At 57.1% G+C, this 23974-nt stretch overlaps 1 protein-coding gene across 6 annotated transcripts in view; it reads left to right on the top strand.

The window, feature by feature from the left end:
* Nucleotides 1-1242: 1242 nt before the first annotated feature.
* Nucleotides 1243-23974, top strand: part of Adgrb2 (adhesion G protein-coupled receptor B2) — a 37141-nt gene continuing 14409 nt past the window's right edge. For 4 of the 6 annotated variants that reach the window (XM_050154402.1, XM_050154393.1, XM_050154385.1 and 1 more), the window contains exons 1-8: nucleotides 1243-1394; nucleotides 7820-8633; nucleotides 20810-20893; nucleotides 21176-21340; nucleotides 22523-22687; nucleotides 23338-23502; nucleotides 23586-23753; nucleotides 23830-23931. In XM_050154402.1, the coding sequence (XP_050010359.1) occupies nucleotides 7835-8633; nucleotides 20810-20893; nucleotides 21176-21340; nucleotides 22523-22687; nucleotides 23338-23502; nucleotides 23586-23753; nucleotides 23830-23931 (1648 nt within the window). In that variant the 5' untranslated portion in view covers nucleotides 1243-1394; nucleotides 7820-7834. The remainder of the gene's footprint in view (nucleotides 1395-7819; nucleotides 8634-20809; nucleotides 20894-21175; nucleotides 21341-22522; nucleotides 22688-23337; nucleotides 23503-23585; nucleotides 23754-23829; nucleotides 23932-23974) is intronic. The other 2 variants (XM_050154417.1, XM_050154411.1) reach the window with 1 other exon arrangement.

The raw sequence follows: 23974 nt of genomic DNA, 5'->3' as shown, positions 1-23974 counted from the left end.
ACCTTCCTGGTGGCAACAGGCCCAGGCCACAAACCTCCTGACCAGAGGCCCTGAGCCATGGACATCCCTCTGGGTACCGCCTGAGCTATGTGGGCTTAAGCCCCACCCAACTGTTCCTGGGCACAGGGCCAGGATGGGGTGGGTCTGTGCATCTCTGTGGCTTCTACATAAACAGATGCAACACGGGGGCGCCCCTGGCACAGAGAAAGGCACTTGTGGGAGACGAGACTTGGGAAAACATGTAACATACTGCACACGTGTAGCATCCCCGTGCCTAGGGACATGCAACATCGCAGCGATTAACACCAGAGTATGCAGTAAACATGCCACACTGCAGGGTACATGTGTTATTTCTACATACGAGCGTTCTGCACACATGTAGCACCTGTGAGCTTCTACACATACAGTATTCTTAAGGCACAGGGAAAGAGCAGCATGCATTCAGGATTGAGCGCATGTCAATGCACTATGCATATGTGCAGCATTTGCATGCACCCAGCCAGGCAATATTGCAGTGCACACGCAGGGCACCTGTATGCATATGCAAAGTTCAGTGCACGAGTGGCACCTGCATGCACAGGGACAAGCAATATGCGCTGCATATTGGGGAGGGGGAGAAAATGTTTTAGCCTCCCCAGCTCGGGAGACCCTGGCTGCGCTAGACGCCACTGACTTGGGGTATCGCTGGAGGGGTATCGCGGTTAGGCTCACTCTGCGGTCCAGGCGGTCACGGGCAGGGCGGGGGCTTACCCCGGGCTTCTCCCGCGCCGGCGCCTGGGGCCCAGGGTGAGGAGGGGGAGGGCGCGCTTGGCTCGGCTGGCGCTGCTCCCCCTTTAACAGGAGGCGGCGCGCGTCGCCCCCGCCCCCCGCCCCTTCTCCCGCGGCTCCTCGCGCCCGGCCCGGCGCGCGCCCCCTCCCGGGCCCGGCCCGCGCAGGCGCCGCGTCCCGCCTCGGCCGTCATTCGGCCCGGCGCGCGCTGCGGGCAGCGGCCGGAGCGGCCGGAGGAATCCGGTTCGGTGGCAGCAGCGGCGCTGGGAGACAGAGAGGAGGATGCGGCACCGGCGATCAGAGCCTGGGGCTGCGGCCGCCGCCCGCGAATAGGAGGCGGCGCGCGGCGCGGGCGGTGCTCGGGGCGGGGAGCGGGGGGCGGCGCGGCGAGGAGGCGGCGGCGGCAGGAGCCCGCGCCCGGCCCGGCGCCCGCCCGCCCGCCCCGTGCAGCTCCGCGGCGCCTGCTCTGCACCCGCCGCTCGGCGGAGCCGGAGCCTCGGGCCTCGGCGCGGCTGCGGCGAGCTGCCCTGCGCCCGGCCCGGCCCCCGCCTTAGGGATGGCAAACTTGCGCCCCGCGGCCGCCTCCACCAGCGCCGGCCCCCGCTCCTGCTGCTGACGGCGCCCAGGTGAGTGCTCGGCCCCAGACCCCAGCCGGCCCCGCACCGAGCCCTCGCGCGCGGTCCCGAGTTTCCGCACCAGCCCGCACTCGGGGTGCTCCGCTTGCCCATCTCTGCTCAATTCTCCGGCCCGACCTGAGTCTGTCCAGAGCTCACTCAACCCCTGTCTTAGAAGGGACTCCCAAGCCCTGGGAGGAAGCCCCCTTAGTCTCCCGCGAGCCCCTTTGCTGCCCCCTCCCCCAGCCTGGACCGACCCCTTGCCGTCTGTGTCAAAGTCCCCCACCTTTAGAATCCTGACCCAGTCTGACACACCGCTGTCGCGAGTCTTGCCCTGTCTCGGCCAAGATCCCGGCAGTGCGCCCCCGGTCTTGATTCGAGACCCTCTCCAACCTGCAGCTCGGCTGTCCCCCTCCCCCATCTCCCCTCGTCTGGCAGCCGGACTCTGGACCTCTCTTTCACTCTGCCCCTAGTCGTTCCGGTCCCCAACCATGTCTGTTACTGCCCTCCCCCGCGCCTGCACGGCCACCATGCTTCCCCTCTATTTCTGCCCCGAATACCCCTTCCCCCATATCTGCCCAGAGTCCCGCCTTCCCTTTCCAATCTCTGCTGCAAGTCCCCTCCCCCTCAGCCTGGAATTGGGGCCGTGTCCCCCTTGCTCCTCCAAGATCCTTTCCTCAGGCCGAGGTCTCCATCGGACCCTCGGCACACTCCCGCGTTTGTCTTTGGCCGGAACCCCCGCCTCCCCCATCCCTATCCTCCCACCACTGGTCTTAGAACCAGGCACCAGACGCACTCTTCTGCAACCCCGGGGTCTGTCATGATTTGGGGGGCTGTGGGCTGTGAAGTTGGCGACCACTCCTGCAGTCGGCTTGGTCCGAGGGCACAGCCGCGGGAAATCCTCCGCGCCACGGCTAGTGCAGAACCGGCGACCAGTCTGTTGCCCGCGGGGGGGAGGGGCGCCCGGGCCGAGAGATGCCGCCTGCCTACCCGCCTTGCCAGCTGCCTGCCCGGCCCCTGGGCGTCCTCTGGCGCCCCCTGCCCGCAGCCCGGGACCCACCGCCCCTTCTCTCGTGGACAACCCCGGGTTTCCGCAACCCAAGCGTTAGGTGTCTGCGGGACTGACGCTGGGAAGTCCCTGGGGAGATGAGGTTGGTGGGCGAGGCCAGGTGCCCAAACACTGGTTGTACGGTTACCTGCTTTGGGGATGGAGAAGGATGGTGTTGGATGGAGGACTCATCCCAGCGGCAGGTCAAGAGCCCTTTGAGCACCAGGCACGGTTGCTTCTTGGGCTTGAGTAGGTGTCCTTAGGGAGCTTCTGTCTGTCTACCCCATCATATTCCTCACAAGATAGAGTCAAAGGTAGAGTCTATTCAGCTTGGACGTGAGGAGGCTGTGAGCAAATCGACCTGACTCAGGACAGAGCAGGCGCTTGGAGAGTGGGGGTCAGCGTGGACACCGCACTGGGTATGCCCTGGTGATGTTGGGGAGATGAGGGACCAAGACTGACAGAGGCAGTCTTCCTCTCCTCCCTTCTGCCTCCTCACTCCCCCATTCTGTCCTCTCCTCATCTTTCTTCAGGAAGGGATGGGTCTCGTTTAGGGTGTGTGTCCGTGGCGGGCATTTCTATTGCACAAAGGGAGGGTCTAGTTAGTCTTTGCTCTCCCCCGCCTATCCCTCACTATTGAAGGTAAGTAGCTGACACTCAGTTTTTGATCAGATGATCTGGGTTCAAAACCTGTGTTACCTGGCCAAGCTCCCTAACCTTTCTGAGCCTCAGTTGATCCTCTATAAAATGGGTCAATGACCACTGCCTCCTATAGTTGCTGGGGAATGAAATCAGATTGTACCATGAAGTGCTTATAAATACTCGATAATGATGTCTTGTGCGGGTTGCCTTCAAAGCCAAGGTCAGGTCCCTTGCTACTACTAATCCCAAGGAGGAAACGTAACAGTTGTAACTCTTTCACCTTCAGAATAATAAAGGCAGAAAATACCTTCGTCCCTTTAACCCCCTAAAGGTCTAGGAAGCTTGCGACTGCTAGATTCCCCCCACTTCCCTCCTGGCTCCGCAACCTCAGGATCCTCCCTGGTCATAGGGACAGCAATGAAGACCAAGCCAAGGGCTCTGAGGTCTAGATTCAAGTATAGAGGCTGGGGAAGTAGACTCAGTATACCGAAGAGACAAGGCGCTCAAAGTCAGGCAGCTCGTTAGAGGTGGCCCATATGGAAAACCAACCACTCTGAGATACAGAACCCTTGGAGATCAGACATCGTCAGGAACTTTCTAGGGTAGTTAGCGCTGCAGGTCAGAGTTAGGGGCAACCTGGCCCGAGAGCCATGGAGTTTGTAGAAGCCTAGGGCTGACGCGAGTGCTTCAGTAGGAGGAAAGAGACGCGAACCCGTGTCGTTGTGGTTGGTTATTCATCTTCTGGCGGTGTGGCCGGACCTGGGTTCCATCGGGGAGTGGCAACCTCCGAGCTATCCTCCCGCCGGGGCAGCCCTGACTACCGGGGAACAAAAGCTTTCGGTTCCTGTAGCAACCGCTCCAGCTGCTGCAAAGTTCCGGGGAGGCGGGCGGAGGGTGGCTGAGTCACCGCCCCCTCCCCTGCCACCCGCGCGCCCCCGCCCCTGGGGGCCGCCCCTCGTCCCCGTCTGCTCGGCTAGCCTTTCCCTCGGTGTGTGCGGCTGGCCTCCTGAGCGTCCCTCTCTGCCTTCGGTCTGGGATTGGCCTCACCCGGGGTCGCTCGCTCCTTCGGTCCCGCCCCCCTAGCTCGAGAGGCTGGATGGAGGGTTAGCGCCTCCCTGGGTGCCAGCGGAGAGGGGACCCCGAGCACCCTGCCCCCAGCTGGGAACACGGGCGGAAGACCCGGAGGCCCCGTGGCAGGCATCGGTGAGGCTGAGGATGAGTGACGGGCGCGCGAATTGGAGCTGCCAGGTGGATAAACGCGACGGATGTGCTTGTCGCCGGGCCTCCTCCCCCGCACTTCGCCCCTCCCCATCCCCGGGCCAGAGCGCTCGAGCCTCCGCATCCAGTGTTCGAATTCACAGCTGGTCCCTGGTAGACAAGAGTCGATCTGATCCCGGGGACCCCTAACAGCCGACCCAGAGGTGCCCCACCCCCTGCTGATCTTCACCCTCCACTCAGGCAGCTCAGTTCTTGGGTTCCTTTTTTTGGTGCAGATGGAAGCCCGAGGCTGGGCAGACCTGTGGGGTCTTTGACGATCCCCATTCTCTCCTGAACCTAGGCAGAGAGGAACTCGTTGGAATTCTTGGGGCGCTTAACTGAGAAATGGATCCCTTAGACTGAAACTACTCCAGGCTGCTCCTCTCCCATCTCAGCCCAGAAAGGTCCTGAAGCCTTTTGACCCTTTCCACCAGCCTTTTCTGACCCAGGAAGTTCTGCCTTAGAGCGGACCTTGGTCTCTACTTCCTAGCTTGTACCTCGAAAGGGTCTGTGGTCTTCCTGGCTTTGAGGTGACAGAGCCACTCTTGGCTTCCCCTGGCCCAAGGCCTTGGACTTTAGGTGAGAGGATTATCAGCATGGTCCTAAGAGACCAGGGACAGAACTCATTAGGCCAGGTCAGGCAGCGTGTTGGAGAGGCTAAAGGAGAAGAAGCCATGTGCCATTCCGGGCTAGTGATGGCACTCTATTCCCCAGAGAGGGAAACTGAGGCCCAAGTAGTTATGCATGGCTAATAATCACCGGCTGCTTGGGAGGCCGGGATCCTTTCCAGACTTCTGCCTGGGAGCAGGCTCTGGGTCAGTGCTCATAGGAGGACCCGTCACAGCTGCACACCTCAAGATCTTGAATAAGGTCATGGCTGTGACCCAGCTTCAGTTGAGTCTGTCCCTTAATGTGAAGGGTAGAAATGTAAGACGCTTGCCCTCATCCTCTGTCTCACAGTGATGCAGGAGCTATGGAGCAGTGAAGGCCATGCCCTGAGGGCAGGGGAGAATCCTGGGAATGGGTCTGAAGAGACTGAGTGGACATGGGGATTGGCCAGTGTGTACAGGTGGCTTCCTTCCGGAGGAGCCAGACTTTGGCAGGGACCAGTTTAGACTTAGTGTTTCTTGATGAACTGGGAGCAGCAGAGGTCTAGGAGTTGGGATCAGGGCTCGTGATTCCCCAGCTTTAAAAGCATAGGTAAGAGGCGGTTCTGCCCAATACCTAGCTGTCATATACCGTGTCAGGGCCAAGCACCTGTGTGTGTCCACGTGTGGGAATAGACACATCTTTGTATGTATGCAGTGGTCTGATTTCACTGTGTGTGTGGTGTGTGCACCTTTGAGTACATACGAGGTCACATGCTGAGCTTGCCACATATCTGCATGCATGTGTGTCTTCATATGGAGAACACTGAATGCTTATCTGCACACACATCTGTGCATGTGTGCTGTTGTGTATGTATGTGTCTCTGGGCCCAAGTCTGTTGAAGCTCAGGTCTGTTGAGGTATATATATGGGGAAAAGGTTCCCTGCCTTGCTCTAGGTGGGGGAGGGGAGGCCAGTTATAATGAGCCCCCACCTCTCCTCTGCTGAGCTGCAGCCATGGCCTGAATTTTGCAGCCTGCTTAAAAATAATTGGGGGCAGCGGGGGGGACTGGATGTCACTCATCATCAGCCTCTGGCTTCGCCGGTTACCGCAGCAGCCTGGGTGGGCTGCACAGTTTGGGACAGGCATGATTGCAGCGGGGAAGGCCAGGGCTCCAGTGCGCCTTTTCAGCTCCTCAGAGGAAGGTAGGATAGTCTTTGGAGGAGGGTGAGGCCGCTCCTCTTCAGTGAGTGAGCCTTTCCAGAATGGTTGGGGAAGGATGGGTGCCTGTCTCTGACTGGGGCTTGGGCTTGGCTCAGTGGCGCCCCGTGTGGGGAAAGTCATGTTGGAAGCTCCATGCATGCTGCTGCAGGATTGGAGTACTGGGGTTCTAATTTCTGTTCCCTGCTCCTGAAACTATTTAGAACAGTCCTGGGGAAAGGTATCCCCAGGGAGCAGCTGTGTCTTAGAAAACTTAGCCACACCTGTGAACTGTCCTATGGTTGTGATTTGAATTCCCAGAAGGAATCACTTGTCCACTTGTCCTGAATCCCAAGCAATAAGCTAAGGGAAGGCACAGGAAGCTCTGGGTGGGCTTGGGGGTGGGGAGCCGAGGTCCTGAATTCCAGTCCTAACTAGTCCACCTTCGTGTGATCTTGAACAGGTGGCCTTATGTTTTCTCTAACATGGAAGCTCCAGACTAGATGGGTCCATGCTGGCCTGTGGGCTGTGTGGCGGCAGGGAGGAAGAGGAGGGAGGCTGTGTGGTTGCGTTAGAATTGGACGGAAGTGAGACTCATCTAGATTTGTACCCGTCTGCTTTTTGGGAATTGGGGTAGAAGCTGGGTGGGAGTGGCCGGTGGTTCTGCGCTGGTCTGACAGGTGGGAAGGTGGTTCCTGCCTTCCTGCCTTAGTGTCCTGCAGGGTGCACCTTGGGTCCTGTGTGTCCTCTGCCTGCCTGAAGTGCATTCACACTTGCTGGGAGATCAGCTGAGCATAGCACTTTGAGAGAAAGAAGCCAACAGACGGGCCTTCCCTCTTACGGCCTAGAGATGAGCCTCAAGGAGAGCACGCTGAGGGAGGCAGGCCTTTGCCAGGCCCGGGAAGCCAATTCTGTGGAGAAGGTGGAAAGAGGGGACAGTGATGGGAATTACTGTGCCCATTTTGTAGATTAGGAAACTGAGGTTCATGAGATTCATCCGGCCTGCAAGTGGCTGGCTGAGCTGGACTGATGCCCGTTGTCTCCCTCCTCTCCTCTTTCCCACAGCAGCGGTACCCATGACATCCACACTGGCAGTACCCTCTCTTCCCCAGGTATGGCTGGGTTAGGCACAGTTCCTGGCACCTGGCAGTCACTCCACCCCTTCCTCTCTTGTTCAGTGAAGGGAGTGAGTGAGAACATTGTTCCGGGAATAACCTTGAATCGCGCTGATTTATAAAAAAGCAAATGGTTGTCAAACATCACCACGTTGACTGCTGGGTTACACACGGCACTCCTCACAGCTGATCACGACACACCAACTGAGAGCGGTGGCTCTGGAGGATACAGGGGTGGCAGGGCTGGCTGAGTGTGGATGTCAGGATGTCAGGCCCAGCCGCCCCTGGCTGGTGGGTTGCATGGGGGGCAGTACTGAGCCACGGGATTCCAGCTCCTCCTGGAACTATTCCCTAAGTTATTTCATATTGCCCTTGTAGGGTAGATGAGATAGGCAATTTTATAGGATCCACGCGATAAGCACAGCCATTTTACAGGCAGAAAAACCAAGGCGCAGAGAGGTCATCTGCCTGGTCTAAGGTCATACAGATAGACGACCCCCCCCCCCCCTCCTTGCGATTACACTCTGGAGCCTCAGAGCACTTGCTGACTGACCCGGGGCTCCGCTGACCTCTGTTTTTTTCCACAGGGCAAGGGACATAGGATGACCCCAGCCTGTCCCCTCTTACTGTCTGTGATTCTGTCCCTGCGCCTGGCCACGGCCTTCGACCCCGCCCCCAGTGCCTGCTCCGCCCTGGCCTCGGGCGTGCTCTACGGGGCCTTCTCGCTGCAGGACCTCTTTCCTACCATCGCCTCAGGCTGCTCCTGGACCTTGGAGAACCCTGACCCCACCAAGTACTCCCTCTACCTGCGCTTCAACCGACAGGAGCAGGTGTGCACCCACTTTGCCCCCCGCCTGCTGCCCCTGGACCACTACCTGGTCAACTTTACCTGCCTGCGGCCTGGTCCCGAGGAAGCGGCAGCCCAGGCGCAATCAGAGGTGGGGCGACCGGAGGAGGAGGAGGAGGCAGCATCGGGGTTGGAGCTGTGTGGTGGCTCGGGCCCCTTTACCTTCCTGCACTTCGACAAGAACTTCGTGCAGCTGTGCCTGTCTGCTGAGCCCTCGGAGGCCCCACGGCTGCTGGCGCCCGCTGCCCTAGCCTTCCGCTTTGTGGAGGTTTTGCTTATCAACAACAACAATTCCAGCCAGTTCACCTGTGGCGTGCTCTGCCGCTGGAGTGAGGAGTGTGGCCGAGCTGCAGGCAGGGCTTGTGGCTTTGCTCAGCCAGGGTGCAGCTGCCCTGGGGAGGCCGGGGCCAGCCCCGCCACCACCACACCTCCAGGGCCTCCAGCTGCCCACACCTTATCCAATGCCCTGGTGCCTGGGGGTCCGGCCCCACCTGCTGAGGCTGACTTGCACTCGGGGAGCAGCAATGACCTGTTCACCACCGAGATGAGATATGGTGAGTCTGGGCTGGGTCTGAGTGGGGTGGGGCATCGAGGGGACCAACAATCGTCTGCGGGTGTCCATCCTGGCCAGTCCCGACCGTTTGCAGAGGACGTCACCTCTGTGCTCAGCCTTGTCCAGATGTAAAGGTCATCGGAATCAGATTTTACCTGAGCGGGATGCAGATGAGCCGGTGCTGGTGGTGCAGATAGATAGTTGGCCCGGGGAGCTTCCTGAAGAGGAGGGTGCTGGAGCACAGACCGTAGAACAGGTGACAGGCATAGCAGTGCTGAGGGCATCCCGGGCAGATGGAGCCCCAAACTGGAGTGGCTGTGGCAGACCCTGGCACTGTGAGTTGACAAATCTGCCTGGAGGCTGGAGTAGGCAGGGAGCAGAAGCGCGTTCCTGCCCACACAGGTCAATGATTTTTGGCAGCACCCCAGGGTCAGGGCGGAAGGAGGTGAGGGAGAGTGTGCCTGGGTGAAGAGGCCCGAGCTCTGAGATGCCTCGGAGGGCTGGACTGGCTCAACTCCCAGTGTCCCATCTCCCCCACTGGGCCCATGTCTTCTGGGACCAAGGCCGCCAGCTGCTGGCGCTTCTTGCTGACTGGGCAAAAGCTCTTGGAGTCCTCTCGCCTGCCTGCTCCCACACCCACCCCAGCTTCACAGCCATGGCCACCTCCCACTGCCCTGCTTCCTACAGCTTCTAGTCCCAGCTCCCCTCGCCAGCTGGACCTTCTATGCCTGGTGACCAGTGCCGAGCCAAGGACTGACTTAGGGGTCAGCGGGGAACAGGCCCCAGAGCTAGATGGATGGGAGAGAGGTAGATCTGGAACTGGTCCATGTGTTGGGAGGCCCTTTGCCTCTCTGGACCTCCGTTTCCCCAAATGTTGGTCTACCCTGGAGAGGATGGAGGATGCATGTAGATCTCACTGAATATTTACATGGGAGGAAGGGGGCTCATGTGAGGTCACTGGAGGAATCAGCAGAGGGCAGAACCTTCTTGTATCCCTGCTTTGGAGAGTAGAGCCCAGGTGCTGGACACTCTTTGACCGTTAGCATCGTTAACAAAGGCATTGGCTTCTTTGTAAAACTGGGAGGTGTCTTTGAATTAGTTAGAAAGGGAGTTATAACAATGGCTTCTCCTAGTGCTTTGCAGGGGGACTTTCTTGGCCTCCCCCATGAGACATCTGGCCATCATGCCCACATGGGCACGGTGAGCACCTAGTGGCCTGGCCAGCTTGGCCTCCAACAGCGGTCGATGAAGCCATCCATGTGACAGCCAGGCCGTGGGCAGGTTACGGGCCCTGGAGGCTGGCCTGGGATTTAGTGCCTGCAGGAAGAAATTGAATTTTGCTTCTTTTGTCGAACATCAGCGGAGAGCGCCAGGCGTATATCAGGAGGTTTATGACTCTTCCTGCATGGCCACCACCGCTGTCACTCTGTAGGGCCTCCCCCATTCTGCTCAGCTGAGGTCAAGTTCTTTTGTGTGGCTTTCGCTGTGGCCCCTCGGCCCAGTGGTTTGGAGTGGATGGAGCAAGGCTTTGCCCTCCTGGCTGGGCACTGGCTAGGCAAGCTGCCATGTGGAGCACAGAGCCAGGAGCAGCCAGCTGGGCTTGTTGAAGCCGGAAGCAAGATCTGGTTGGTAGCGAGGGCATCTTCAGGAGTCAGAGAGGGCTGATGACTGGAAGTGTACCATCAACAGAGCCCCCACGAGGACCCTTGAGTTTGAGCTGGATGGAGGTTGGATGGCCTGTTGTTCTTGAGGCTCTTGGCGCAGAGACCCCTGAGCTGGAGGTTCTGGCTGTTTTCGGACCTTGCCTCTGCTCTGCCCCTTGCCCCATTTGGCACCTGTTCAGGTGGTGGTTGCTCTGTGGGGAGCTGGCATGGGGAATACAGCATCAGCTGACATAAGTGGGCTGAACTTGCCCAGCATACTGGTACCCAGAGCTGGCTGGCTCAGCCCCTTCCTCTCCCCAAAGCAGGCAGGAGGCTCTTCCGCTCTGCCACCTCCTCCCTCCTGCCCAACCTTTCTGACGTGAGAGACGGCGGGTACACTACTCAGTTCATTTCACGTGCCAGGGCGTGTCTGCAGGTCAGAGGCGTTGTCAGGGCCCAGAGCACGCTGCTCTTCTCACCGAGACCTTGGGCCTCCTCCACACCATCCTCTATGCCACACCCTAGAATGCAGAATAGGCTGGCGCAAGGAGCTGCCAGACAGAGAGCAAGGTTTGTGGATGGTGAACAGGAAGAGACCCTCTGCCAGGAACCGGGACAGGGAAGGAAGCTGGGTTCCCCCTCTTTATGACATCCTTGAGAGGAGTCAGCAGAAGACAAAGCAGGATGGACCTAGGGTGGGACCAGACGATGAGGAGGTTAGGGGATGAGGAGGTTCCGGGCCGTGGGGTGCCTTGGCCGGCCTCAGAGCCGAGTGCGTTTGACAAGAGGGTACAGGCGCCTGTTAATTTCACGCAAACTGCCTTTGATAGATCTCTTGTTATTTTTGGTGAGTTGAGCCATAAATTTGTGCCATCTTGCTGCCGCAATCTGTTAAGTGTGGGGAGAGGAAGAAAGAGAAGGCAGGCAGGAAGGAGCCCTCAGAAGGCTGGCAATGAGGCTGGCTGAGGCCAGAGCTGAGAGGCAAGTCACAGAAGTGGTGCCCACTGCAGGGCCCAGCTGCTGAAGATGGGTCGCACTCCCACCCACTAATCCTCTGGGGCTGGGGACACTTGTACACGGGGATGGCTGGAAGAGCCCCCCCCCCCGCCCCGCCCCTTAAGCCCCCGCGCCCCATGCAACGCAACTACTTCCCTCCTCTGCCGCACAACTGTCTTCCCTCAGGGCACTTTCCCTCCCGGGCCAGATGTTCCCAGCCCACCCTCCCCATCATCGGCACTCTTTCTGAGGCATAGCCCCTGGGGACACTGTGGACTTCTGGGGGGGGGGCAAGGATGGCTTCAGATTCCTACCTGCCTCTGCCAGTGTGTCACTTGAGCAAGTCGCTGGCCTTAGAATCCTCAGACACCTCAGATCTCTCTGTGTGTCACCTTCCCAGTCTAGAGCCCGAGCCTCCAGTTCCACCTAAGCACCCCTTCCCAGTGTTTGAACCTTCTGTTGGGCACAGCTGTCCACTCTTTCCAGCCCCCCTCCATCTCTCGCCTGCCCACTCACTGACCCCCCTCGTTGTCCTTAGAGCCCCTATTTTTTCTACTCCCTACCTCTGCTTGGACTGTCTCCCACCCTTGGGATACCTTTCGCCCTTGGTTACCAGATCTCTCCTGGACAGGGAAGGAAGCTGGGTTCCCCCTCTTTAGGACATCCTTGAGAGGAGTCAGCAGAAGACAAAGCAGGATGGACCTAGGGTGGGACCAGATGATGAGGAGGTTAGGGGATGTGCATGTATGAGTTACAGCACCTGTGGGTGCTAGAGAGAACACCGACCTGCTCCACTCAGTCCTGGGAGTGAGGACGCTTGCTCCCTCTGTGCTCAAGTTCAGGTCTTCTGTGTTGGCCATTCTATTCTAGTGGTGGGAAATGGGGCCTCACCTGCTTCCTTGCAGCTCCTATGCTAAGGAGGAAGGTCCTCTCTACAGAGCAGGAAAGACGGAGGCCATGGCATTTGCTGGGGCTCCTGTCAGTGCATCCCAGAATTTTCAGGCCTTTTAGTACAGCCTGCCAATCTCTCATACACATCACTGGTTCTTTTTGTGTGTGTGTGTGTTTTTTTTTTTTTTTTCAAGACAGAGTTTCTCTGTGTAACAGCCCTGGCTGTCCTGGAACTTGCTCTGTAGACCAGGATGGCCTTGAACTCACAGAGACCTGCCTGCCTCTGCTTCCTGAGTGCTGGGGTTAAAGGCATGCGCCACCACCACCCGGCCCCCATCACTGCCCAGCCCTCATCACTGTGTCCTTATCTGTGGACTTGCTTCAGAACCTGGGTCTGGCTCTGAGTGAGATCAGAGGAGAGTGGGGTACACCCTGTGTACTCCTGTGTCGCAGGGTGGCTGCTGGTGCACAGTGACAGTCAAGGCCACAGGCTGAAGTCGCCCTGTCCTGAAGTGGACAAGTGACTTCACTGCTACATTGTCACCTGTGCAGTGAGGACAGAAGAGCTGTGCCCTGCAGTGCTGTAAGAGCTCGGTGTGGCACCTGCCTACGTTAAGCTTCTCTCCTGCTCCTCATGTCACAGGTCCACGGACTAGGCATGTTCTAAAGGAAAGAGGTTTATTTTGGCTCACGATTCTGTTCCAAGGTCAAGGGCCTGTGTCTGGTGATGGTGACCTTGCAGGCAAAGTTCCTAGGTGGTATATTGAATCTATCACATGGCAAGGGAGGGACCATGTGTGCCTGTGTCTCCTCTCTCTTAATTCTTCTTTTAAAAAGACAGGGTCTCTCTGGCAGGCCTGAACTTGTTATGTAGACCAGACTGGCCTCAAATTCACAGAGATCTGCCTGCTTCTGTCTCCAGGAAGTTGAGATTAGAAGTGTGCACCACTGTACCTGACTTATTTCATTGCTTAGGAAGCTACCAAGACTAACCCCAGTGACCTTCCCAAACCTTCTTCTTAATTCAAGTTAAGTTTGTACTCTTTTTTTTTTTTTTTTTAAAGACAGGGTCTCATGTATCCCAGATTGGCCTCAACCTTACTATATAGTTGAGCAGGACCTTGAACTGCAATCCTCCTGCCTCTGTCTCCTGGGCCTTGGGATTACCATGTCTAGTTTTATGGCAGTACTGGGGATGGAAGCCAGGGTTTTGCCATGCTAGGAAAGTCCTCTCCCAGTTGAGTTCCATCCCCACCTCCCTGTTTTGTTCTTGAAGCAGGATCTCACGCAGTCCAGGTTGGCCTCAGGCTCACAGTGTAGCTGGGGATGACCTTGAATTTACGGTCCTTCTGCCTCCATCTTCCTTCCACTGGGATTACAAGCCTGTGTCACCATGCCTGGCTCTGAATTTCCACCCTCTTTATACCTCACAACGGGGAATAAATTTCTATACACGAACCCTTGGGACACACACTAAACCACAGTGCTGGCCAATGAACAGTTGCCGTGTTACCATAATTTAGTGTTCTGGATGTCACAGAAGGTGGGGAGGGGGAGTGGAGGGTCAAACTATGAGGGAGTGGGAAGGCGGAAGAGGTGACTCCGAGGTGGGTTTTGAGGGGTGAATAGGAATTCACTAGCCTGTGAAATTTCTCCTTAAATTGAATTGCCTTTTAAATTTAATATATTATAAAGAGATTTCATATCGTAAATGGAAAGAGTTATCACTTATCTGAAAGAGAAGATAACAAAAGCATCAAGCACGGCGAAAACAAAGCGGCGGTATTAAATTCTAGCCTTCCGTGTTCCTGCTTCCTCGTTTGTTAGAAAGAGAAATTAGCACTGGCTGGATATGTGTGAAAGTCTGGGGCTCACGAGACTTTATCCTTAGTGCAGTTGGAAGGGCATCTGGCATCACTGGGAGGAGTTGTGCCCTTCAGGAAGACAACAGGCGCAGACAGGATTGTCCCAACAAGTCAGCTAGTTGTCCTAGAAGAGACCTAGAGGGAAAGGGCCATATCCCTGTCCACAAGGCCCCAGCCACCGCAGGCATCCTGCTGGCACATTGTGAAAGCCCCTGGAAGGGCCTTGTTAGCCGAGAGAACAGCCTGCCCAAGGGCGGAAGTGTGAACTAGCACACGGAGGAAGAAGCTATAAGGAGCAGAGCTGCTGGCTGGGAAGGGAGCCGGGGCCAGGACTCTGAATGCGGTCCCAAGCAAGACACACCTTGTCTGGGGACCTCATCCTGATGCTTGAAAGCAGCAAGAAACAGGGCATTGTGGAGGAGGCAGTCTGAGTCAGCTGTGGTCCTGGCTTTCTAGGAGGATGTAACCACATGGGGAAGTAGCAGGTATCCAGCTCAGGTGGAAGGCTGGGCTCATGGGTTCGTAGGAAGTAGGATTCCCCAAGGGGGCCTGGCATCCTGGCAGGTACCTGGCTTCATAGGGAGACCCAGTTACACTGGGCTACAGGGAAGAGCCTAGGGTTTTCAAAAGCCACCTCCCTCTCTGCACCCGTGGAGCCAGGAAGGCATGGAAGGCCACAACAGGGGGCTGGCTAGCTGGTCCCACCAAGGCTCTGGGGCCAGTGTGAGGGAAGGGTGCTGAGAGCCCTAGGGAGGACTCGCTTTGGAAGTCACAGCCTTCTCTCCAAGGAAGCGGTGGTTGTTGTGGTTGTCTTTAACACATTCTTAACGTAGAGGTCTTGGGTGCCCAACCATGTGGAGTCTGGGGAGCACAGCGTAGCAGGTGTCAGCAGTTGTAGCTCAGTGAGCTCAGGGACAGAGAGCCTGTGGATCCTGCCTACAGAGTCAAGGTGAGCAGAGGGTAACCCCTGGTGTCTGGGGTGGAGGAACCCCCAGGACAATATGGCCTGTGTTTACTGGAGGGTTTCCTTGGCTTGGCTGCTTGGAGTCCAGGCCTTCCGTGCCAGAGGGCACCGAGGACTGGGACTTCGGTATCACGGGAGCCGTGGGTACAGAGGACTGACGGCTAATGTAAGATGATCTAAGAACCAGTCCACAGAGAGGGGGTCAGCACACCCAAATTCCTGTGTGGCGTGTCTGGGACGGCTGCTCGGAAGGGGCCACATTTACTACATACTTGGCAGTCAGATGAAGGGAAGGAACAGAAGCATTCAGAGGAGAACGTATTTGTGTGATTGAACAATGGGGTACAGTGCCCCCTTTTTATTATGTGCGAGACAGTCCATATCTCTAATCCTCTCTCTGGAGACGTGGTAGGCGTTATCCGTAACTTCCAGCTGAAGAATCCGAAGCTCAGAGAGATCAGGTTTATTTGGGCGGAAGCATACATACAGCAAGACCGAGGCAAGGCTACAAGTCCCATATCTGCCTGTTCAGCTCCTTCTCATTGGTCCAGGCCATCTTGCTGTGTGCTGTGACTGTCCGTCTGGTGGGAAGGTGGGAACAGGACTGGAAAGGCCAATAGGAGCCAGAGGTTTATAGTGTAACCATAGCAGTGGGGAGCTACTGAAGGCCCCCTCAGAAGGGGAAGTCATGTGGCTGGAACGGGATCCCAAAGTGTCACTAGAAGCCACCAAGGAGAGCTAGCCCCTGATGGTCGCAGGGGGTGGTGTTTTGGGGAGGGGCTGAGCACGTGCAGGTGAGAACCTGGTGAATTTCCATGGGCATTAGGCAGGAAAACTAGAGAAGGTTCTGGCTAAGCTTCATCCTGTCAGAGCGGTGCAGCTCTGGAGAGGAAATCCGCGTCAGCCAGGCCTGGCTGTGAGCCCCGCTCACCTCTCTCCCCTGGGAACCTCATTTCTTATGAGTGAAGTGGGTGAACTGACCCCATGGGGACTGAGTGGAGTACTGGGGAGTGCCTGGTGATGGGTACCTGGAACTATTTAGTACATGATATTTTAGGGCTGGGGAGATGGCTCAGTGGCTGAAGTGTTTGCCTCGCAAGCCCGAGGAACTGGGTTTGGATCCCCAGAACCTGTATAAAAGCCAGGCATGGTAGTACACGTTTGTAATCCCTGTGATCTTGCAACAAAGCGAGAGGTGGGATGGAAGATTTCAGAAGCTTGCTGGCCAGCTAGCCTGGCACATCCGGTGGTGAGCATCAAGTGATCCCGTCTTAAACGAGCTGGAAGGTGAGACCTAACACTTGTAGCTGTCTTCTGACCTCCATATGTCAGCTCTGACATGCACAAACCCGCACTCACACATGCCAACATATATACACACATACATAGGCACATATCACACAGGTGGGACATTGGGATCATGGGGGCACTCACTCCTGTCTTGGATCCTCTTTGTCCTCTTTGAAATTGCCTGCCTCAGCCTCACGGTAAACCTACCGTGTTCTGGGCCTGTACATGCATACTGAATAAATGTTCCTGGCAGGAAATACCAGCTGGTCTTATCTGTCTTTGTCCCCTCCAGGGACAACTGGCTTTCCCAAGCAGGGAGATGAATTGCTGGTTACTCCTGAGGGAGGTGGGGTGGTGCATGGGAGGGAAGGCTGCGGGAGTAGGGCCCCTAGCTTTGCAGCAGCCAGCAGCAGGCTGTTCCCTCACCAATCTGGCCCTGCTCGGGAGACTGAGAGAGGGACCCCAAATCTAAGTTTGGAAAATCTTATTGCAAGTAGGGTGGACTCTAGAAGCCACTAGCTCACCTTTGGTTATAATGGCTGGTGAGTTGGTTGGGGGGTGTGGGGTCCACAGGGAACAAGGTAAGCCCACAACACACAAGTCAGATGGTCTTTGACATGTCTTGAGTTGTGGTTGACTGCGTGCCAGGCTGAGACCTAGAAATGGGCACAAGGTGTAATCGGAGCAGGACCCAGAGTGTCCTATGGCACTAGGACCGGTTGTACAGCATCTCCAGAATGTGGACTGTGATGGATGCTGGCCTTAAGGGCGGTCCCCGTGGGGGCTGGTGTTCACAAGGCTTGGTGGGGGACTGTATACAGCTTCAAATGGCTCAAAGGGGGAGGTGGGCAGTGCAGACAGAAGATGGAACCACGGGCTGGAAACATGGTTCAGTGGTTAAGAGCTCTGCCTGTTTTTCCGGAGGACCTGGGTTTTGCTTCCCAGCACCCCACATGGCCACTCACGGCTGTTTTATAAGCCCAGAACCAAGGGACCCAATAACTTCTTCTGACCTCCAGGTGCACAGACATATATGCAGACAAACTGCCCCACACATAAAGTAAATAATTAAAAGGATGGGAATGGAGCCACGTATGATGAAAGGGACATAGGAAAGGGGACCAGCTACTGCCTAGCAGCGGCCTATAGGGAAGGCTTCTGAGATGAGAGGTTATTGGAGATGGGGTTTGAAGGTTGGATAGGGGTTTTCTAAGAAGGTGAGGACTCAAGGGAAGAGGTTTGAGAAGATGTGTTGAGTGGGATCTGACGTGAAACGGTTCAGGGGGGTCACCTAGTTGTGGATTGTGGGGCAGGTGGGGTTTGGGCAGGATGATGGGGTGCTGGCTCAGGGGGATGCATTAAACTTTGAAGATGATTGTGATAATGGCTGACGGAAGCGTGGCTGCTTGCTGTAAGAAGCAGGTAGGGAGGCGGCAGGGTAGGCCCTGTAGAAAGGCAGGAAGGAGGCAGAGGTTCAGGAAAGATCAATGTTGAGGGTCAAGAGAGATGAGGCCTGCAGTGTCCCCAGGATTCAGCAGCAGTGAGGACGCTGGTGACTTTGTCAAGACCTGCTCCAGTAGAAAGATGTGGGCAGCAGTGAGACTGCAGTGGATCAACGGGGGAGGTGACATCCAGCCAGGAAGTGAGCGAGTGGCAGGTGAGAAAGCGGAGTGTCAGCTGGGGATCACTCAGCAGGATTGGACGGAAGCCCAGGGCAGCAAGCCCAGGGCAGCAGCTGGAAGTGTGGGGCAGGGAGAGACCCCTAGAACAGAGGAGGCCTGGGTCAGTCACTTGCTACAGGGAGAGGTTGCTGACGAGTGCTCACTGGAAGGGGACAGGGAAGGGGCCTTCTGGGAAGGCGGAGGAGGGGTGGCCACAAGTCAGGGCTGTGTACCCTAGCTTCCCCATTTCCTGTGAAGGAGGCTGTGGCTAAAGGAGTGGCTGAGGGGAGAGTGGGTCAGGGCCAGTGGGACCCCAGAGGGGAAGCAAGGAAGCCCACAAGGGCCTCTGAGAAGCCTGGGTGCCTAGCAGGCACAGAGCCCCAAACCTGTCACAGGGCCAGCTGGCTTCGCTCTAGGGCCTTCAGCAGCCTGGGAGTGGGTGTGGAGAAAGTGACTCGTCATCAGGCTCTAGGCTGGGATGGCTGAGCAGGCGTGACAAAAGAGCTGGGTACAGGGGACTGAGCAGCTGCTGCCCTGGCTCTGACACCTCTGGAGACTGCTAGAGTCGGTGTCTTAGTTAGGGTTTCTATTGCAGTGTTTACGAGATCATGGCCAAAATCAACCTGAGGCATAAAAGGTTCATTTCATCTTACGGCTTGTCCATTAGGGAAGCCAGGTTCGGTACTCACGGCAAGAAATAATGCCGAGGCCATGGGGGAACACTGCTTACCCATGCGCTGTAACTCCTCGCTGGCTCATTCCGCTTTCTTATTTATTTATTTATTTATTTATTTATTTATTTATTGAGATAGGGTCTCTTCGCATATCCCTGGCTGTCCTGGAACTCACGGAGATCCTCCTGCCTCCGGATTAAAAGCGCGTGCCACCATGCCCAGCTCAGCCTGCTTTCTTACACCACCCAGGGTCACCTGCTCAGGGGTGACCACCCATGGTGGGCCAGGCCCCCTCACTTCGATTATTAATCAAGAAAATGCACTTCAGACTTGCCTTCAGGCCCATATGACGGAAGCATTTTCTCAATTAAGATTTCCTCTTGTATATCTGGGAGGTTGGTGCCGAGTTGGCAAAAAATAACCGGCGTGGACTGAGACTGTATGAGGGCTCAAGGAAGCATGGCGGCTAAAGGGTGGCGGCGGGAAAGAAACTGAATTCCTGTTGAGCTTCCTTCGGGGGGTGGGGTGGGGAGGGCTTAAGGTTAAGATTCCTGAAGGCGGGATTTTTCCAGAGCAGTCAGGATCAGAGATGGTAAGGGACTGCCGAGAGCTGCACAGCTGGCTAGTGCCGGCTCCCAGGGCTCACGGTCCAGGTGACACCCGCGCTTCCGGTGGTGCAGAAGTGACAGGAAGTAGCTCAGGCCACGAGACTCACGGAGACCACAATGGATGCAGTGCTGGGGCAGTTCAAACCTGGGCTGTAGGTTTTCTGGAGATGGCTACTTTACTGGCCTGGTCAGCTTTCCCCGAGGTGCAGTGGCTCGACCGAGCAGCAGGGGGCAGGAGGAGCACAGCCCTCTGAGGTCCCGGCGGCTGCTTGGTGCTGACCCAGCTTTCTGAAACCGAAGAAAGAGATCTAGGAAAGAAGGAAAGCGATTCCTTCTCATCGAGGGCACTCTGTGGGCCGAGCCCTATCCTCTACATGCTCTCCCAGTCACCTGTCCAGTGTCCCTACTATGGGTGTGGCCTTCCTTGGTGCATTCCCGCTTGTCCGCACCTGAACCCCCAGTTTGAGGCTGTTAGCTTTGCCCTTACTGTAACAAAGGCCTGCAAGATCGGCTTATTAAAAAAAAAGGTTCTTTACTGACTTTGTGGGAAAGGCTGTTTTGGCTCATAGCTTAGAGGGTTCAGTCTGCTTTCCTGATGTTTGGGGGCCTGTGGTTGGATAGCACATCAATATGGGACTGTCTCTCGGGCCACCATTCATGTCCAGGAGTGGAAAGGAGACAAAGAGGGACAAAGGTCTACTTTATCCTTTCCTGTCCCCAGTAATCATAAGACCTACTGAGTGCTACCCAATAGTGCCACCTCCCAATAGTACCGACTTGAGGACTAAACCTTAAATACAGAGGCCTGTTGTGGATGCTGCAGCGGAGAGGGGCACAGGCTGTAGGAATCGTGTCTACAGCCGGGCAGGCTCAGACTTCCAGGCCCAATGGGGCTGCCAAGGCCTGGACTAATCCTCTATTGGGAGGAGGGCCTGTGGGGGTACAGGCTTCTGCTTGAGCACCTCCGCCCCGTCCGAGCACCCCCATCTCACGTGACCTAAGGCCTTCACATCATAGTCCATTACTGTTCCATGTTGAACACCAAGCCCATGGTCTGCCCCATGCAAAACGTGACCCAAGAGCAGACTTGAAGCGGCCAGGCTGCTTGTCTGTTACTCAGAGTCGGTCTTGGGATAAGAAACCGCCAAGCTGCAACCTCAATAGGATTGTGCACATCTGGGCAACAACAGCTGGGCTCGAGTCCTTAGTTCCTCACCTCACCATGGAAATGACGACCACATGTTCCCAGGGAGAGAGTTAGAGGAGATAGGTGTGGTCATGACTTGGAACAGCACAGACACGTCGCCAGAACTCAGTATGTTGACCGTTGCCTTCCAGTCCCCGTCCGGCTGAGGCAAGAGGTGGACAAGGTGGTTATGAGTCCTGTGTGGCCTTCTGAGCCTCAGTTTCCTTATCTGTAAAATGGTGGTGGTGGGGCAGGGGGCAGGATGTGATGCTCTCTCTGCATCGCCTACAGTTGGTTCCAGGCCCTCGGGCCGAGGACCAGCAAGGCTGCCCTCTGTACCACTGTGGCAGCACTGAGCTGGCTTTTGCTAAGCCCCTTGCCACCACCTCCGTGTTCCAGGTGAGGAGCCGGAAGAGGAACCGAAGGTGAAAACCCAGTGGCCAAGGTCTGCAGATGAGCCTGGGCTATTCATGGCGCAGACAGGTAACTCGGGCCCGCCTCCCTTCCTCTGTGGCGGTGGCCCGACTGTGGCGTCTGGTGGCATGTGTGCTGGCGTGTGCCTGTCTGTGTCTATGTCCTGGAGCTCAGTTATGTTGCCATGTGAAGCCTGTGGGTAGGGATGGGTTGTCTTCCAAAGAGCCTGCCACTCGGGGTCAGGGTAGGAGGGTCCCTTTGATGCCTACCCCCCATCTTCTGGTCCTTCCATGCTCCCATGCAGCTCTCTGGGAGGTGTCCCTTGCCGCCGACGCTGTCCCTCTCTCGTAGGCGACCCGGCAGCTGAGGAGTGGTCCCCGTGGAGCGTGTGTTCCCTGACGTGTGGTCAGGGTCTGCAGGTGCGGACCCGCTCCTGCGTGTCCTCCCCCTATGGGACCCTGTGCAGCGGGCCCCTTCGGGAGACCCGGCCTTGCAACAATTCAGCCACCTGCCCAGGTAGGCGTCCTCCTCCCTGCTCCATCTGCCAGCAGAGTCAGGTCCTGTCTGTTGACAGGGCATCAAACTGACAGCTTCCCCAACTGTTTGGTTGCCCCTCCCTTGCCTTCAACAAACTTGCCTGTCCCCCACACCATGCCTTACCCAGGCACTGCCAACCTGGCATGAAGCACTTGAGGTTATGGAACTATCAGGACACACGTCCGGGGTCTGCTTTTGGCACATGACTTCCCTGATGCCTCCATCTTGTAGTCAAGGCTGTTCTTTGCACATGGCTCCTCCACTTGCCCTTAGTCCTGACCTCAGCAACACCTCTCGCAGCATCCCAGCTCTCGGCATTTGCTTATTCTTTCCCTGCCCCCCCCCATCTTGGCTAAAGCATCGGCCCGCCCTTAGATCTAAGATATATGCCACTCTGTTTTTAAAATGAAGCCCTCCCTGATGGTCCCCACTTTGCTCTGGATTGCCCTTCCCCTTGGTTACCTCTGATAGACCGTTAGGCTTAAATCAGTTGGAACACGTAGGTACTTCAGGCAGGTACGGAGGAAGCGCATGTGTCTGTTGCGGTTAGCTGGTGATAGACAGGGCAGTGTTAACCAGTTCTGCTCGTGGCTTCCCTGGGATGAAGTGCTGGCAGTGGATTTAGAGTAGGACTTACCGAGGAAGGCTCTCTGGGTGTGGCAGGGGCTTGTGGAGCACCGGGACAAAGCTGTGTTCCCGTTTGTGAGCTCGTTGTGTCGTCAGTGTCTATGTAGAGGTCCGTGTCTGTCTGTGTGTCTATGCGGTTGGGGCTGGGAGGGGGCACTTCTGTTGCCCCAGGCCTGCCCTGTTGGATTCAGGCTCTGGGTCTGGGGGTGGGAAGGGAAGAGAAGGATGGATCTTGGATCCTTTCCTGGGTTTTCCTGTGCCCCCAGGAGAGGAACATTGGCTCCTCAGGCTGGTCCTGCTCACCCTATCCGGGTGTCCACAGAATCTGTCCTGTATGACCTGGGACCACATCCCCATAAAGGGTGGTTATCCTGGGACCCTAAGCCATCGGTCCCTGGCATCTTAACCCAGGGTGGAGCCAATGAGGAATGGTCGGAGAATTGCGGAATTCCTGATTGGTGGGCGGATGGGCAGGCACTGGCTGTGGGCGGAGCCAAGGTGCTGCCCAGCCACCGGCCACGTGCTTCCTTGCAGTGCACGGCGTGTGGGAGGAGTGGGGGTCCTGGAGCCTGTGCTCCCGCAGCTGCGGGCGGGGGTCCCGGAGCCGGATGCGGACCTGCGTGCCCCCCCAGCACGGCGGCAAGGCCTGCGAGGGTCCCGAGCTGCAGACTAAACTCTGCAGTATGGCCGCCTGCCCGGGTCAGTAGCGCCAAGGGGCTTCTAGGCAGGCGCTGCCCAGCCGGGTGGGGGGATCGGGAGACCTAGGGGAGGCAGTCAGGTCCAGTGCCCTGTCCCTGGGGGTGGGGGAAGGTGGGGTTCCCATAACTTTAACCATGCATGGGGAGACTGGAGAAGCATACCTGTTAGTAACTAATGGGTGGTGAAACCCAACCCTTACTTGGGGTTGGCACACTGTGACCCCATCACAGGGGGCCTGCTTTCCAGCGCCCATTCCTCCATGCCGTCAGCTGCCCTTGCTGTAAATAGCACTTTGGTGTCCATGGCACCATGGATGCAAGGCTGGGCTTATGTGTAGGCTAAGGCTAAGTTCAAAAGGTGCCATTACAGCCCGCATCCTCTCACACACATACGAACTCACCTCTGGGGCTAGCCCTTGGTGCTGCGTGGAAGGGTGTCGGTGTATTCCTGGAGCTGGTGACAGGCAGGCAGAAAGAGGCCCAGTCACCACCCACTCACTCCAGACCCTTGCATATGCCCAGTTCAGATGATCTGGCTTGGCCCAGGTCTGAGTGGCCATCACACACTGCCATCTCCCTGTGGAACTCTGCCCCGACTAGCCCTCCCACGTTCTGCTCAACGGCCACCCCTGCTTGTGTCTCCCCATGCAGTGGAAGGCCAGTGGCTAGAATGGGGTCCCTGGGGCCCATGCTCTTCATCTTGTGCCAACGGAACCCAGCAGCGCAGCCGGAAGTGCAGTGTGGCTGGCCCAGCCTGGGCCACATGCACAGGTGCCCTCACCGACACTCGTGAGTGCAGCAATCTCGAATGCCCGGGTGAGTGCTTGGTGTGAGGGTAGCAAGTGGTCGCCCTGGCCTTGGAGGCACCTATGGTCTCTCAGACTTCCCTTTTCTCACAGCCACGGATGGCAAGTGGGGGCCGTGGAACGCATGGAGCCTGTGCTCCAAGACTTGTGACACGGGCTGGCAGCGCCGCTTCCGCATGTGCCAGGCTTCGGGCACGCAGGGCTACCCTTGTGAGGGCACAGGCGAGGAGGTGAAGCCCTGCAGTGAGAAGAGGTGTCCAGGTACTCTTTGTAACCCTGGGTCTGGGGCCGTGAGTGTGAGCCCAGCTGAGCCCCGTCCCCTGCCCTGTCCCTGCAGCCTTCCACGAGATGTGCCGGGATGAGTATGTGATGCTGATGACGTGGAAGAAGGCAGCAGCTGGCGAGATCATTTACAACAAGTGTCCTCCCAATGCCTCGGGTGAGGGCAGGCAGCTGTCCCTGCAGACCCTTGCCCCACCTCC

This window comes from Alexandromys fortis, unplaced genomic scaffold (assembly GCF_014885135.2).
Source record: "Alexandromys fortis isolate MF-2015 unplaced genomic scaffold, M_Fortis_MF-2015_v1.1 scaffold_26, whole genome shotgun sequence".
Lineage (NCBI taxonomy): Eukaryota > Metazoa > Chordata > Mammalia > Rodentia > Cricetidae > Alexandromys > Alexandromys fortis.
The sequence above is the reverse complement of the archived record's forward strand: the minus strand, read 5'-3'. Positions and strand labels throughout refer to the sequence as shown.